Here is a 17,950-nt window from a genome sequence, read left to right on the forward strand (position 1 = left end):
CAGGTGCTGAATATCTGCACTAAGTTTTATGTGTAATCAATTTTTATTTTCAATAATAAAATCCAACCAACAAATTACAATCAACTATGGACCGACAATAAGAGAAACCTTGATACAAAACAGTCCCAATCCCCCAGTCCCCCCCCCTTCTCCCCAGATGCATAAGCAAAGCATGAATCACGTTGAAGTAGACTTGGACCTGCCACCACCTTCTTTGTTTTTAACTTCAAGTTGCCAGGACATTAGCTATCCAAGCCCTGGAAATTTAACATAGGTGATTAGCTATCAAAGTTAATTAGATAAACAGCTCTGAATATCAACCATACTGTTTTCAGCAAAATCAGTAAGCAATAGTGTATGACAGCATTCATATCATCTCTTCCACCCTACCTGGCTATCTACTGAGCCAAAGTATTCTGATGGTGGTTCCCTACTTTGCTTTTTGCACTGAGTGAGTATTTGAGCCTTGGTACAATTATCTCTGGCCATAAAGGAAGAGAAGTTATTTGCCTTTCAGGAAAATAGTTACATCATGGCTCTTGTTTAACATTTTATGCTTGTTATGATGGAAACCGTATAAGTAATATACAGTATATAAATTTTTTAAATAAATAAATCCTTATTGTGGAACAGAGAATTATCTTACTGCTGGTTGTTGTGTACCTGTGGGGAGCCTGCTGGTTTGGGGTTTTGCCTTTGTTCTTTAAATGTTATAAATGATGTTAAGGTAGGGTTATTGCTTGTGCTAATGTTAGTAAGCCTCTCTGGGCAACTGTGAAGCCTGGAAGGAGGGATAGAAATCTTTAAAATATAATGAATGGGGTTCCAGACCAAAAGACAAAGAAAGGTACTGCAGACAGATGTAGAAGATGCAGGCAAAGTTTATTTTAAATAAACAAACAGATTGTTGCGTACTTTCCTTAATTTGTTCTGTCTTTCTCTATAATATTGTAGTTCCAAACTTTTTTCCTTTTGTTCCTGTTTGTCCTTGGATAAAGCATCCTTGGATGTATTAATAATAACAACAACTTTATTCTTTTATACCGCCATAACCAAAAGTTCTAGGCAGTTTACGCTAAGGGCTCCTTTTACAAAGCCGCACTAGGGCCTTAACGCGCGTTAAATTGCCGCACGCGCTAGCCGCTACCGCCTCCTTTTGAGCAGGCAGTAGATTTCCAGCTAGCGCGCACTAATCTGGTGCATGCGTTAAAGCCGCTAGCGCGGCTTTGTAAAAGGAACCCTAAAAAGAGCTGGACAATCAACGAAATACAATAATACAGTAAAATATACAAATATTTGTAAAATAGAATTTCAATAATAAAACTCATTAAGTAATAAACTTATCGAACAAAGTGGTCTTAATTAATTTCCGAAAACTGCAATAGGATAACATAGGATAAGCTACCCCTAAAGATGATTATTAATTTTAAATTTGTCAATATCTGTTTTTACTAAAATTATACACTGCCTAGAAGTCTGATTAGGCAGTATAATAAATTTTAAATAAACTTGAAACCACTTTATATAAAATATGGGACCAAACACGGTCTGTGTTTCGAACACGTTTTCTTCAGAGGTCCCATAAAGTGGTGGCACTACTTGTAATTCTATTTGTGCCCTTGCTGGAGTGGTGTTTTCATCATTGGTCTTAGCAAATAGCATGTGCAATAAATCTTTTTGTAAATTTTCAACAGGCTCTATATAAATTATAGAGTGCTGTAAAAGTGCTCTATAGTGCTGTAAAGGAAAGGCACATATCTTTGCGTCCAACGGCTGCCCAACCCTTTCACTTCTAGTTTCGTCAGGGGTTATGCCTCCTTAGTTACAAGCACCAACATCGAAACTTCGCCTCTGCTTGAAGGGCTGCTCGGACGGCATCTCTGTGCTCGGCTTCCCCCTCCACGCCGCGCACACTCTGCTGCTGCCGCCGGCGGATCTCGCTCCCTGTCCCTACCTTAGCCGAAGCTTCGATGTTGGTGCTTTTAGCTAAGGAGACATAGCCCCTGACAAAACTAGAAGTGAAAGGGTTGGGCAGCCGTCGGGCGCAAAGATAAGTGCATTTCCTTTACAGCACTATAGAGCACTTTTACAGCACTCTATGCACTTTATAATTTATATAGAGCCTGTTGAAAATTTACAAAAAGATTTATTGCACATGCTATTTGCTAAGACCAATGATGAAAACACCACCCCAGCAAGGGCACAAATAGAATTACAAGTAGTGCCTTGGGTGTTTGAGGTCTAGTAAGAAATCCACTTATTATAGTTTTGTCCTCATCATTTGTTATTTATATCTATTGGACATTTCTCTAAGTTTCCTTATTTAGTTGATTTGTATCTGTGTGTTGTGTACTAGGCGGTAATAATGTACTGCTGAAGACCCTCACCTCCTAGACTATTCTATGCTTCTGTACTAGAAAGAGCCACTACCAGGCATTACAGAAAAGGAAAGTGAGAAAGAAGCCAAAATTATCAAGATATTTCAATTTTAAAATCATTAGGACAAAATTAAGTGCACAAGGACAGAGGGAGTCAGAATGAAAGAGGACAACTGATCAACCACTAGAGAGTTGATAAACTACAACTACAATCATTCGACTTTAACAACATAACAGATATACTGGAAAGCTCCCATAAGAAAATTGAATATACTGTAGAGGGACTTTACTTATATCATTTGTTTCTGAGCAGGACTTAAATTCTCTAATGAGAATGTTTTTTTTTGTTACTCACATACTCTAATTTTTGGTCAGAAGATCTGGGTTTTCCCAGACGTTGCCAAGTCAACTCATGAATGCAGAAAACTTTTTTTTGAGTATGAGGGAAGAAGTAAAAAAAAAAAAAAAAAAAAAATGGGAGCTACATTCTTATTAAGCTATCCATGTAAATGTGTTATTCGGTTTACTGGTATTAAATATGTATTCTTCATACTGGAGCAACTTTATAGCTTTTTGGACATGAAGAAAATCACATAGTTGGCTGTATTAAAGAAAAGAGCTGGTTTTATAACCACGTTAGGCCTTTTCCTCAACAATTTTGTTTAATAAGTTAGATCTCCTTATCTTTTTCTTTGTTGTTTCTCCACTTCATTGAGGTCAGATAAAAGCTTAAAAATGTTGCTCAATAATTAGTTTCCAACCCAAGAAAGAGAGAGATTACCTTTGGTAAATTGATGTTAATAATTTTGAGATTTGAAAGAATTACCCCTGGTAAATTGAATTATGATTTTCATTAGAATATTATTTCTGAGGATGGAAAATTTTTGTAAATTGTTTATTGTAATATTAATGCTTTGGTTTTCTGCAACAAGAGATTATCTTGTGTATCAGTTTTGAAAAATGAATTAAAAAATGAATAAAAAAAAGAATGAAACAGGACAAGTCAAAGTAAAGGAAGAGGATAGGGAAGGAGTGTGAAAACAGAGGATAGGAATGGACAGAATAGCTACAGAAGTCAAGAAATTACAAACAGATTATTCCCTTCTATTTATACCTATTTGTCTTTATAGTAGTACTGATATCTTTCTTTCACTATCAACCGTGACATTCTATCTAGCAAAGTTCATCTCTAAGAAATGCTGTTGGAACGGTCAATTTCCTTCTCTTCCCCAGCTAGCCTATTTTATAACCTCCAGCATTTAAAAAGCCTTCTGCTGCTTTTGCCATTATCACCTTCAGGGTCCGAACTGTGAGCACAATACGCGTTCAAAACCTAAGGTTATAATTAGGTTGGAAATCTTACCTGAGAAGTTCCGGGACACCAACATAGTTGTGAGGATTGCACCCTAGCACAGGAGAAGGAAAGCAGATAGCAATCAAACACCGAGACTTGTGCTTCACAGAAGGCACTAAAAGTTAATGTGTCAGTAGGAAAACTTCCTCTTCTGTGTTTGCCCTTTGTCAGTTGGCAAATTACCAAGTCACATTCAGAATACTGTGGTTTCAGCAGGTCACAGGCCGTTTCTCAACCAGACTCCTCCTGCTGCCAGACATGGCAGGTAGAACACTGGTTTTGGAAAGTCCGAGACACACGTGCCTCAAGAAGGATCAATAGTAGAGGAACACAGAGCAAACACAGAGGGTAGAAACCTGCATTCTTGCACTGAGTGGAGATATTCTATAAACGGCACCGAAAACTTAGGTGCTGGTAGGCGCCCTACCGGTGCCTAAGTTAATTGAGACATGCCGTTTAAAATGGCGAAAAATGGTAACAATAAAGTGCCTACCGGCACTTAAATAACGGGAGCCGGAATCGTGCCTACATAGGCGCTTTACAGCGCTTAACCCCACTATGGGTGTGTCTAACACCAGAAGTGGTGCTAGGTGCTGTAAAGTGCCTATGTGGGCACAATTCACGGCATAGATAAGCACTGGAAATGTAAGCCCAGAAAACCCTGACGTACATTTACGGCACCTATCTTTCACAGAGGTGCAATTCTCTATAGGGTGCTGCTGCGTGATTGACACGTGATCAGTAGCTGCTTTTTAGGCAGCTGCCGATATTGGTGCCCTATAGAGAATCCGGGCCTGAATGTCTAGAAAAATAAAAACCTAAACTAAGCTAGAAATCCTGAGTTTTAGGATTTAATATGAAATGTATACAATATATATCACTGCTGAAATACAGTAGGGTTTCTGTTGCCAGCTAGGTAGCCAATGCAACAACAATAATAGTCAAGGAACAGTGGACATTAGCCAGAAGAATTTCAAAACAATTTATTAGTGCATTATCCTACCTTTACAACCTAGCTCAACTCTAACACGCCAGTGATCTGTACCTAAGTATAAGTAGGAAAGTGCTATGGACATATTCTCAAACATGGCACCTCTTCACAACTTGCTACATTTGGCAGCGACTGTTCCAAGAAGACTTTGGGACTGAAACAGCAGTGGTGAACTTTGTGCAGATGTTTTTCACATTGTACATTTCTAATAGGAAATACGCTACAATATTCACCATATTTAACAATATAAAAAAACAATGCCATCTTGTTTTACAGACGATATCTGATGCTAGTCAGGTCAATTACAATATCAAATGATACATGTAAGAATGTTGTCATAATAATCCACAGACATTGGTGTTCCCAAGAGTGACTGCATTTCAGAAAAGAGATTAAAAAAAAAAAAGATTGAAGAGGACAAGACTGAGGGGTGGAAGGAGGGGAGAACTGCAGGAGAAAGGAAACATGAGGGAATGCAGATTATAAATATGTGACTGTATGAATGGAAAAACAAAAAACAAACTGCAGGCAACTATGTACAAGATGCAGGCAATGTTTATTATACCAAATATTTCATTTATGCAGTTAAAAATACCACCTTATGACTTCCGGTGACGTCACGATCCAAGATGGAGGGTTAGGGACTTTGCTCTGACTCTCCCCCTCTTCAGTGCAAAACTTTCCCGTTGCGGGACGCGGATTTCAGAGCGCCCGAGGTCGGACGAGTGTGGGGGAAGACCGGGGCACTTGCGGGATGCCGACCAAAAAGCGAGTGGAGCCCGGCAGATCGACGGAGCGTGGAGGTGAGCAGGGAGGCCTCCGCCACGTGCGCGGGACCTCGGGCATGTCCGCGCGCGAGTCGGGAGACAGCGCGTCGGAAGAGGAATCAGAGCGCGGCGCTTCCCCGAGGCTACGGCATGCAGGGTCGGCGGCGGCTGTTACAAAAGCCGACCTGAAACTGTGGGCCACTGAAATTAAAGAGGAGGTGGCGGCTGTAAAAGGCAAAATTAAAGAAGCCGTAAAGGAGATAAGGCAGGACTTTGCAGACTTGCTGGGCAGAGTGGAGGACACTGAAAAGCGCTTGGGGGAGCAAGAAGAGACGGTTCAGGGACTCACGACTCAGGTGAAGGCAGTCCAGAAAGATCTTCTGGACTGCTGTGCCCAAGTGGAGGACCTGGAAAATAGGTCCCGAAGGAATAATGTCCGGATCCGGGGAGTTCCAGAAACAGCTGAATATGGGGACGCTGCGGCTGTGGTGCAGGAGCTCAGCCGGTTCCTGCTGGCAGATGGTGGGGCCCCTGACAACAATACTGGGGACCTGAGAGTGGATAGAGCGCACCGAACCCTGGGTCCGAAGACTGGGGATTATCCGAGAGATATTATTGCTTGCATTCATCACTTCCCCGATAAGGATCGTCTGGTGAAGAAAGCTAGAGATTTGGGCGTTATCTCTTGGAAGAATTTGAAAGTGGAGATATTTCAGGATCTCTCGAGTATCACTTTGCAGAAGAGGAGGGAGTTTCGCCCGTTGCTGGAGGTGTTAAAGCAGAATAACTTGAGATATAGATGGCTGTTCCCGTTTGGTCTACTGGTCACTCTCAATGGAGTGCATAAGCGGGTGACGACCGTGGCGGAGCTGCAGGCGTTGCTTCTGAAGGAGGGCCTGGTGAAAACGGGAGATTCTGTGTTGAGCAGAGTGGCGGCACAGAAGTTGGAGCGGTATCAGTGGAAAGCGGTGCCCCAGAGACGGAGAGGACGGCAGAGCGCTCGACAGGAGGGAGAAGCAGACGAGCAGAGGGCAGCAGCGGCCCCGGACACCTGAGCGGCTGGCTGAGGGCGGTTGCGCTTAACCGTTACTGGGTCCTGGACTTTGCTGCTGATCTAGTGGTGACTTTGGGAGTGTGACTGGGCATGTATGGGTGATGGTCTGGGGAGTGCTTGGGGGGGGGGGGACATGGTGAATATGAGGTGTGGATGTGGGGACGGGAGGTATCACAAAGGTGACATGGGGGGGGTGGTGAAGTCACTTGAAGTCTTGGAGGGAGTGGGGAGAATGGGAGTGTGGGTTTGGTGGGGAGGGGGGTGGGGAGAGTTGAGGAGGAGGGGGGAGGGAGGGTGGGACTGGGAGGGTGGGACTGGGAGGGGGGGGGACTGGGTTACGAAGAGAGAAGGTGGGGGGAGGTGCAGGGGTGATGGGTGTGCTGTCTTTAATGGGGGATGGGGGGGGATAATGTGCTTAGATTGGGCAGTTTGAATGTTAAGGGGCTTAACATGCCACGTAAACGGCAATTGTTGCTGAAAGAAGTTAAGCGCCTACGTTTTGATATCTGTTTTGTTCAAGAAACTCATTTTGTAAAAGCTGGGGAAAAGCTGGTACAGTTTCGGGAGTATCCCGTGAGGGTTTGGGCTTCCAATAGGGTGGAGCGGAAAAAGGCGGGGGTGGGGATCTTGTTCTCCCATAAGTTGAAGGTGGTCCCAGACAGGGAATGGAGGGATGAAGGTGGGAGGTGGCTTATCTGGACTGGTACTGTTGATGGAACTCGGGTAACGTTGGTTAATTTGTATGCACCTAACTCTCAACAGGTGAGACCTCCTCCTATCTAAAATCTTGTCGGTTAAGGTGGGGCCTGTGGTGGTGGGGGGGGGATTTTTAATTTGGTTCTTAACCCGGAGTGGGATTCCACGGGCAAGGGGGGTGATAGACTTAAGAAGGATAGAAAATGTCTGGAGAGATTTCTGGAAGTCCTTAATGTGGAGGATGGGTGGCGGGTTCAACATTGGATGGGTCGGGACTACACGTTCTACTCCCCTGTGCATGAGGTATACACCCGCATTGATCTGGTATGTGTGGATAAAGGGTGGGGGGGTAGAGTGTTGGATACCAAGATTGATACCATTGGATGGTCAGACCATGCCCCGCTATGGGTGGATCTGAAATGGGGAGGACCTCGGGGGGGAGATACGTATTGGAGATTGAACGATGCCCTGCTGGGAGATCCGAAAATAGTGCAAAAATTGGAAACGGGGATTTATGATTTCTTAGAGTTTAACAATGTAGATCAGTTCTCCCCCATGACGATATGGGAAAGTTTAAAAGGGGTGTTAAGGGGGGAATTGATATCTATAGCTGCCTATAAGAAAAAGTCCCGGCAGCAGGAGGAATTGCAGCTCCGGGAGACGCTCCGCACATTGGTGGATCAACATAAGAGGGGACAGGGGGGCCCGCAGTTGAGGCTCAGGCTTCAGGAAACCCGAATGGCCCTTGGGAAGTTGGAAGATGAGGTGATTAAGTTTAATCTTGAGAAGTTGAGGCTTAAATATTTTGAATCAGGAAATCGGGCTAGCAAACTTTTGGCTCAAAGGGTCAAATTGAAGCAGTCCAGGAGTAATATTCTGGCTATTAAGGAGCGCGATGGCACGGTAATTACTGACGAGGTAGGCATTCAGCGGCGGTTTCGGGAGTTTTACCAGGAGCTCTATACCCCAGAGCTTAAGGGCTCGGAGGTGGAGAGCCAAGCATATTTGAGGGATTTGGGGTTGCCTACCCTATCTAGCTCGGATGCACTGGGGCTGGAGGGGGATATCACGGTGGAGGAGGTGTTACATGTTATTAGACATTTGAAGCCGGGAAAGTCCCCCGGACTAGACGGGTTTACAGGGCTGTTCTATAAGAAACTTTCTCCATTGGTTGCACCCTTGCTAACTAGATTATTTAATTCTCTGAAAGAGGGAGAGCGTTTGCCTTTCTATATGCGCTTGGCAGGGATTACGATACTTCCTAAGCCAGGGAAAGATGTGTCTTTGTGTGGCAGCTATAGACCTATTTCTCTATTAGGAATAGATACCAAAATCCTGGCCCGTATTCTGGCTGACAGGATGGCGACTCATATGCCGGACCTGATCCACCCGGATCAGGTGGGGTTCATTGGGGGGCGGCAGGCGGCTGATGGTATTAGGCGGGTGTTGAACTTGGTGTGGGCGGCTCGTAGATCAGGGTCTCCGTGGGTGGGGGTGGCGGTGGATGCCGAAAAGGCGTTCGATCGGGTGGATTGGGCGTTTATGGAGGCGGTTCTACGCCAGATGGGATTCGGGTCGCGTTTTATTTCTTGGATTCTTACGCTTTACCACAACCCGATGGCTTGTGTCAAAGTTAATGGGGTCTATTCCAAGCCCTTTGAATTGCATCGAGGGACGAGGCAGGGGTGCCCGCTTTCTCCTCTGTTGTTTGCTTTGGTGATCGAGCCTTTGGCTCAAAGTATCCGTCTGTCTAGGCTTGTGAAGGGGGTGCGGGTGCAGGGGGAGGAACATAAACTGTCCCTTTTCGCGGATGATATTTTGGCCATAGTGGAGGGGTCGGAGAGGTCGCTTCTGGCTTTGCGGGATTTGATGCGAGATTATGGGCGGATTTCAGGCTTTAAAGCTAATTTGTCTAAGACGGAGATCTTGAATATTTCGGTACCAGCGGCGGAGGCCCTGGAACTGCAAAAGGGGGTACCCTTCCGGTGGGTGACGGGCCCTATTAAATACCTGGGGATATGGCTTGGGGTGGAGTGGGATACCCTGTTCCGCCTTAATTATCTCCCTTTGGGAGAGACATTGCGACGGGATCTTGATAGATGGGACCCTCTGTACCTTTCCTGGATGGGCAGAATGGAGGTGGTACGTATGATGGTCCTACCCAGATTTCTTTACCTCTTTCAAGTGCTTCCGGTTGAAGTTCCTAAAGCTTATTTTATTCGCTGGCATAGGACGCTTTTGCATTTTATATGGAGGGGCAGGCGCCCTCGGGTTGCGAGATATGCCATGTTCAAATTTAAGGAGGAGGGGGGACTGGGTTTACCCAATTTGGAACTATACTATAGGGCGGCGCAGCTTAGGGCGGTTGTGGACTGGCATGCGAACCCAGCTAAATTGTGGGTTCAGGTGGAACTGGGCCTATTGGGGGATCCTAGGGGCATACCGGCTATGTCTTACCTACCGTGGGTGGGCTTGCGGGAGACGGATATTGCTTCTATCTCTAATCCTTTTATACGATGGACGCTTCGGATCTGGAAGGGGGCGTGTAGAAAACTGGTGGGTAAGATGCGGGGACTCCATTTTTTGCCTATTCGGTATGCGGAGGATTTTGTTCCGGGTAGGGAGGGTGGAGTCTTTTGTAGATGGGAGCGAGGTGGGCTGAGATGGTTTGGCCAGCTGTTGGAGGGGGAGCGTATTCGTGGGTTTCCTGAGGTCCAGGCCTCTTTCCATTTGGAGCAGCGTGATATATTCCCTTATCTGCAGGTGAAGGATTATGTTATGCGAATTAAAGCGGGGGACCCGACCGCATATAAGCGCTCGAAATTTGAGTTAATGTTGGGGGACCCAGTGCGTCGGGGATGCATTTCTCAATTATATCGCTTACTGCTTGCTGACCCGGATCGGAAGACTTCATATATGCGGGCTTGGGAGGTAGATTTGGGGATTACCTATACGAATGAGGAATGGGAACAAATAGCATTGCGCATACATCATGTGGCGGTGGCTCCACAATTGGTTGAAAATGCTCTTAAGCTCCTTGTGAGATGGTATGTTACTCCTGTGGTGCTTGCAAAGATGAATGCCTCATGTACAGGGGAGTGTTGGAGAGGGTGTGGTCTGAGGGGTACATTCTTTCATATGTGGTGGGAGTGTCCTCGTCTTGCAGACTATTGGACTCAGGTGTTCCGGTATGTGGGGTGTCTCTTGCAATGTCGATTACCGTTTGGAGCGGGGGCGGCTTTGCTGGGGGTACTCCCTGGGACAGTGGAGGCTACGCAGGACAGGTTGGCTAGACTGGCTTTTACAGCTGCTAGACTTGTACTGGCATCTCTTTGGAAGAGCCACACGATACCTACGGTGGCGATGATGAGAGTGAAATTGGGATGGGTTTGTGAGAAATTTAGGCTTTCTGCTCTACTTACACGCCAAAGGCAACAATTTGAGGACCTATGGGGAAGGTTCCTAGAGATGGAGGGAAACACTGAGTAATTGGTAGTGCACTCTCTGACGGTGCTTTTCTGATGTGGGGTATCCACTGCCTCGTTTTCATCTTAGAATTATGTCCTGTTACTTCTTCCTTTCTGTTAATTCATGTGTGGGGGGGGTTATAGAAGATTCCGGGGGTTGAGTAAATTGGAGGGTTGTGGGGGGTGGGGTGAGGGGGGGAAGGGGAGGGGTGGGACGGGAAGGGGACATGTTGTGTGGGGGGGAGGGGGGCATATTAATGTATACACTGTATTTCAGAGTGTGTGGTTGTGCCAACATGGTACATGCTGTACTTGCCTCGCAGTGTTTAAATAAAGAGTTACAAAAAAAAAAAAAAAAAATACCACCTTATAACAAACCAAAGGACCTGACATGGTCCCTGTTTCGGAAAACACTCCTTTCTCAGAGGTCCATGGTTGCTAAGGCTTTTGCTTGACTATTTTTGTGTCACACATTCCAAGTGAAGAAGGATTACAGATAGGAAGTTGTTTTATACCTTTTATGCAGCTTATTTTATACCTTAGCAACCATGGACCTCTGAGGAAGGAGTGTTTTCCGAAACACGGACCGTGTCAGGTCCTTTGGTTTGTTATAAGGTGGTATTTTTAACTGCATAAATGAAATATTTGGTACAATAAACATTGTCTGCATCTCATACATAGTTGCCTGCAGTTTGTTTTTTGTTTTTGCTTTGGCTGGCGGTATTGCAGTTTTCGTTGGATTTTGTTTTTGTGTTGTTCTCACTGTATGAATGGAAACAGGACAGGAGTAGAAGAAATATAACAAAGGAACAAGTGGGGGGTATAATTTATTCTAACAATAATTTATTGTGGAAGTAAACCAGAAAAGAAGATCAGGAGAAGAAACCCCCCTTGGGGTAAGTAGCATGGATGAGGTGCTGGTGCGAAGAAGGAGGATTTCACTTCGTGCGCAACTGGACAACATTCTGGGGGAAGAGCAAGCTATTCAAGAAGGATGGACTCCACCTCAGCAGAAAAGGAACGAGGCTACTTGCAAGCAACATCAAGAGAGAAATTGAGAAGTTTTTAAACTACGAAGAAGGGGAAAGCCGACAGTCGACCAAGAGTCAACAGTTCAGGAACTGGTCGCCGTACATGAAGAAGGACACGGTACTACTCAAAAGGGTTCAGAGAAGAGCAACTAAAATGGTTAAGGGGCTGGAGGAGTTGCCATACAGTGAAAGATTAGAGAAACTGGGCCTCTTCTCCCTTGAAAAGAGGAGACTGAGAGGGGACATGATCGAAAAATTCAAGATACTGAAGGGAACAGACTTAGTAGATAAGCAGATAGTTCACCCTCTCCAAGGTAGAGAGAACAAGAGGGCACTCTCTAAAGTTAAAAGGGGATAGATTCCATACAAACGTAAGGAAGTTCTTCTTCACCCAGAGAGTGGTAGAAATCTGGAACGCTCTTCCGGAGGCTGTTATAGGGTGGAAACACCCTCCAGGGATTCAAGAAAAAGTTAGACAAGTTCCTGCTGAACCATAACATGCGCAGGTAAGGCTAGTCTCAGTTAGGGCACTGGTCTTTGACCTAAAGGCTGCCGCAGGAGCGGACTGCTGGGCACAATGGACTACTAGTCTGACCCAGCAGCGGCAATTATTATGTTCTTATGAATTGTTCTGTGACATATCCTTCCATCATTTTGATAAATAGGGGAATGGCCTCATGAGACTGCTGCTGGAAATCTTGGCAGTCATTTTTTGCTGCAGAGAAAGAATGGGCAGAAGCAAGTGGGAATCGCTCCTGCCCCAATGCGCCGCTAGACCACCAGGAAGTCATGGTAGGCCTGGGGGTTTTACTCTTGCTTGGGAAGGAGGGAAAGCTAGCTGCCAGCTGGTGGGGGTGCGAGTATGGGCTGAAACCTGCCTGTTCAAAGGAGGGATTTGCGAAGGTGGAGGGGAAGACTTGAATATAAACCGAGAACCCCATTTTTGGTTAAAGGCCCCTCCCAGGGGAGGGGCCTTATGTGCCAGAGCCAAACAGGCCTGCCCAGTACATCTTGGGATAGGGAGGGGCCTTAAGTGTCTGAGACAATCAGGGCCTTAGGCTCCTCCTAGTGCATCACAGTTTGCACTGGGAAGGGGAAGGCCCACCATTTTGAAGAGCTGAGCCTGCTAGCATTAGGGAGTGGGCATCCTTCCAGCCATCCTTGAACTTAAAAGTATGGAGGGTTATCAGGGAGCAAGACACCCCAGTGGCAGGAAGGAGTGGGGGGGGGGTTGGTGGAAAGGAAGGAGGAATCGGGATCTTCTTTTTATTTTATGGGCAGGAGAGGATTTTTTGTGGTGGAGTCTGAGCTGTCAAGCCTTACTTTCCTGTCAGTACCTGAGCCAATCAGCGCAGAAAAGTAAGGCTATGACAGCTCAGACCCTGCCAGAAAATTTTGCCCATAGAAAGTGGGCAAAAAGTTTAGAGAATCACCCGGAGTGCTTGCTTAAATATTAATGACCTCATTGTACTACCATTTTAATATTAATGACCTTGTTCTACTACATTTGCATAGGACAATCGGAGGCTTCTAGGAAGCACAGAAAAGACCATGGTGAGCGTTCTGAGAATCATCCAGTAAAATACTTGGATGCTAAACTGGTTAGGACTGGTTTACTGTCCATTGTTAAAAGCATGGTGAGTTTTGAGAATTTGGCCATGTGATAGAGGACTCTCTGCTGAAAAGATTTAAGAACATAAGAATCGCCGCTACTGGGTCAGACCAGTGGTCCATCGTGCCCAGCAGTCCGCTCACGCAGTGGCCCTTAGGTCAAAGACCAGTTCCCTATTTGAGTCTAACCTTACCTGCGTATGTTCTGGTTCAGCAGGAACTTATCTAACCTTTTCTTGATTTGATAAAATTCAATTCTGGGAGTCACTTCAGTCTTAAGTGGCATTACATGGGGAACTTTTACAGCAACAGGATAATGCAGTTCAGAAGCTAGTTGCTGAATTAAAGGCAATCATCGATAGACTTGTCACTCATCAAAAATTGAAAGCCTCAGAGAACTATACAAGTCATTTCTTTTAGTTCAATAAATTTTATTCAGTATTTTAAAAAATACAAGGAGCAATTCAAATACATAAAAGTAGTATAACATTTTGCATTAATATACAGTTAATTATAAAGGCCCATATTATTAAGAAAAGCTCAGAGTTGTTTTTGGATTTGTTTGTGGTGATGTATGACAATAGAAAGTGAAATAGGACAAAGTAAAAATTGAAAGAGAGAGGAAAAAAGAAGAGAGAAAGAAAAAAAAATATATATATATATAATTTTTAAAGAGAGGAGAAGACAGGAGTGTCTACATAGTAGAATGTACATATGAATCTAAAAATGACCAGGGTGATTTTTTGTTTTTCCAATTCATGGATTTATGGAGTGAAATTTTATTTTCATATGCATATGATTCAAATCTGTGGTACATACATAGAGAGTTCCACCAAAAAGTATAATCTAATAACGAAGATGATTTCCAATTTTTCAGAATATGCATGAGAGCAGTCACAAACATGGTATCAATAAGTTTAGGAGGACAATTTGATTGCGCGAAACAGGGGTGTTGAGATCGAAGGATTATAATGTCCATAGAAATCTCTTCTGAGCAGTTGGTGATAGATTGTATGGTATTCCAGATTTTGGACCAAAAAGAACGGACCAGAGTACAATGGAAGAACATATGATCAAGAGTTCCTTCCTCTTTCAAACAGTTCCAGCAGATAGAATCTTGTTTTAATTTGGCTTTCCACATACGAAATGGGGTCCATATTGCATTCCACATTACAAAGAGCATTGACTGTGAAACTCTAGAAGATAAAAGTGGGCGATTTGTTGAAGACCAAAAGAGTTCCCAGTCAATGTCAGAAAGTGGAATGGTTATTATATTATCCCAGTGTTTCATAGCATGATATGAGAAAGTGAAGGATTGGTCTCTTAGAATATTATAAAAAAAAGATATAGCTTTCCCTTTTGATAGAGACCGTAAAGACCAATGGTAAATAGTATTTTTAGAAGATATGAAGTCATATTGTATCTGTACAGAAGACAGTATTTCACTGAGTATGATCCATTGTGAATAAGCAGAGGATGTTAGAAGGTATGTGGAGCAAAGTATATCAAAAGGGATTAGTTTATTAAGAGTATATAATTGATGAACAAACCATATACCTGTCCGTTGCCACCGTTTCCATGAAAGGGATTTGCCTTGGTTTTGGATATTGGGATTGTTCCAAAGGGACATGAATGGGCTAACACTAATTGAGATACCAGCTATTTTATCTAAATGATGGAGAGCATGCTGCGTTGAATTCAAAAGAGAGTATTTTCTCAAATGTCTGGGTATTGGTATCGTTAATAGGCAAGAGATGTGTAAAGGTTTGCATAGAAAACATTCCATTTCATACCAATTAGGAGGGTCTTGAGAGAAGGAGTCATTGACCCAGTAAGCTCCATATTTAGTTAATGAAGCAATATAGTAGTGGTAGAAATCTGGAAAGTTAAGACCACCGTTAATTTTAGAGGCCTTCAGCTTGGCTAGAGCAATTCGGGGTTTTTTCTTGTTCCATATAAATTCAGATAGCTTCTTATTTAGCCAATGGAAAAATGATTTCTGGCATAAAAGAGGAAGCATTGAGAGGATGTAATTAATTTGAGGTGCTAGGGTCATTTTGATGGATGATATTCTACCCCACCAAGACAAATAAAGTGGAGACCACCTAGATGTAGTGTTAAGAACTAAATTTTTGATTTTGGATATATTAAGATCTTGAGCAAAGACTGGATCTTTGTGTATTAAAATCCCTAAATATTTCACAGCTTCATTTGACCATGTGAATGGAAAATTAGCCAAGTCTGATTGAAGAATGTTATTGTTCAGAGGAAAGATTTCTGATTTCTCCCAGTTTACAGAATATCCTGAGAAGCTAGAATATTGTTTGATGATATGTATAAGATGAGGGAGAGAAGATTGAGGGTTCCTTAGAAAAATTAATACATCATCAGCATATGCTGCTAGTTTGAAGTCTCTATCAGGGGAGGGAATACCATTAATTAGCGGGCATTGTCGAATAGCAGAGAGAAGAGGCTCCAACACTAAATTGAACAATAGTGGTGAGAGAGGACAGCCCTGTCTAGTGCTTCTGTGAAGGGGAAATTTATTGGATAAAGAGTTATTAATTAGAATACGAGCATTAGGAATATAATATAATGTTTTTATCCATTTCGTGAAAAATGATCCAAAGTTATACCATTTTAGGACACTGAAAAGAAAAGACCACTCCACTCAATCAAAGGCTTTTTCAGCGTCTATAGCTAGGCCTATTATTGGGTCTGTCAATGTTTTAGCATGTGCATTCACGTGGTGAAAAAGTCGTAGGTTATCTCCTATATATCTTTGTTTAATAAATCCCGTTTGGTCTTTGTGTATAAGATGTGGAATCACTTTGGTGAGTCTTAATGCAAGTAACTTTGCCATTATTTTATAATCTAAGTTAAGGAGAGAGATGGGACGGAAGTTTTTGACCAAGGTAGCGTCTCTGTCAGGTTTAGGGATTACAACGATGGTGGCTTCTGTGAAATTAAATTGTTTATCTGGAGAGGAGTGGAGGAAATCATAGTATGTAAGGAGATGAGGAGCTAAGATGTTTCGAAATAGTTTATAAAATTCGTTAGTAAAACCATCCGGACCTGGGGCTTTTCCAGTCGGTAGGGAAGATATAGCAGTTTCTATTTCTGTTATGGTTATCGGAGAATCTAGTTCCAATTTAACAGGCTCCGATATGGTCGGGTGAGATAAGGAGGAAAGAAAAGAGTCTATATCTGATTCAGGAGCCACAACTTCAGACTTATATAATGAAGTATAAAAATTTTCAAATTGAGAAGAAATTGAAGATCTGGTTTTGACTAATTGTCCTAATGAATTTTGGATAGATGTGATATGTAATCTTTTGGATTTAATTTTAAGGTATCTGGCCAGTGGACGACCCATAAGATTATCTCCCATATAATGACCAGAATTGGAAATGAAGATATCTCGTCTGGCTGTGCATGAAACTAAAGTATTATATTCATATTTAAGTTTTTGGATATGATGGAGAATAGTTGGGTCATGTAAGTGATTAGACATATGTTGTATTTCTAATGTTTTAATAGCGTTTTCTAATTCTTTTTCTTTTTTCATGGACTGTTTTTTTTTCCAAGAGGCAATTTTTATCAATTCACCTCTAAGGGTTGCTTTATAAGCTTCCCAGATTATGGAAGGACAAACTTCAGGATCTTTAGAGTTATTTTCGAAGAATTCTAATGTAAATGAGTTGATTTTTTCAACAGTTTCTTCATCCAAGAGTAAGGCGTTGTTTAGTCTCCAAGAAGGAGATTCATTACGTGGAGCCGAAATAGAAATATATAAAGAAATGGCAGCATGGTCCGTAAGGGAGATTGGATGTATACTAGTATTAGTAAGGTCATGAATGAGAGAGGAGGATATAAGAAAGAAATCAATTCTCGAGTATGTATTATGCGGTGGTGAAAAATGTGAATATTCTCTACCTTTCGGGTGAAGTAGTCGCCAAGGATCTACAAGGGAGAAAGCATCTTTTAGGGCCTGTAGAGCTGTGAAAGACTTGGTCTTGGATGGTTTACAGGAAGAAGATCTGTCAATATATAAGTCTTGGATTTGGTTAAAATCTCCACCCAATATCAGAGAACAAGAACTGAATTCAATTAGTGCTAGTTGAATGTCTCTAAAAAAATCCGGGTGATCTTTAACCGGGCCATAAATATTGAGAAGAACAAAGTCTATTGAGTGCAACGCAGCATGTACCAGACACCATCTTCCCTCTGTGTCTGTTTTAATTGAATGAATAATGGGAGAGAGTTTATCTTTAAGAAAGATTGAAACACCATTTTTCTTTTGATAAGTCGCAGGGGAGTATATATGAGCAGAGTATCCCTTTAGTTGAAATTTCGTGGCGGCAGCAGATGGGAGGTGGGTTTCTTGTAATAAAATTATGTCTGGATGTTTATTGGACACATAATTGGATATCTTTTTTCTTTTAATGGGATGATTCAGGCCATTCACATTAAAGGAAAAGACATGTAGGTCAGCCATAATATATGATTTGCGTTAGAGAGATATGCAGTATATCACTTTTGTCGAGAGAAGATATCTGATATATTAGTGAGATAAGGTAGACACTCCTGTCTAATAAGAA

The 17,950-nt window shown here is 43.0% G+C and overlaps 1 protein-coding gene across 19 annotated transcripts in view; it reads right to left on the reverse strand.

Annotated features, from left to right (window-relative positions):
• The window catches only part of CAMK2G (calcium/calmodulin dependent protein kinase II gamma), a 543,897-nt gene that overhangs the window by 168,118 nt on the left and 357,829 nt on the right, over positions 1 to 17,950 (reverse strand). For all 19 annotated transcript variants that reach the window (XM_033940484.1, XM_033940503.1, XM_033940486.1 and 16 more), the window contains one exon: positions 3,742 to 3,784. In XM_033940484.1, the coding sequence (XP_033796375.1) occupies positions 3,742 to 3,784 (43 nt within the window). The remainder of the gene's footprint in view (positions 1 to 3,741; positions 3,785 to 17,950) is intronic.

The sequence above is a fragment of the Geotrypetes seraphini genome, chromosome 4, assembly GCF_902459505.1.
Source record: "Geotrypetes seraphini chromosome 4, aGeoSer1.1, whole genome shotgun sequence".
Lineage (NCBI taxonomy): Eukaryota > Metazoa > Chordata > Amphibia > Gymnophiona > Dermophiidae > Geotrypetes > Geotrypetes seraphini.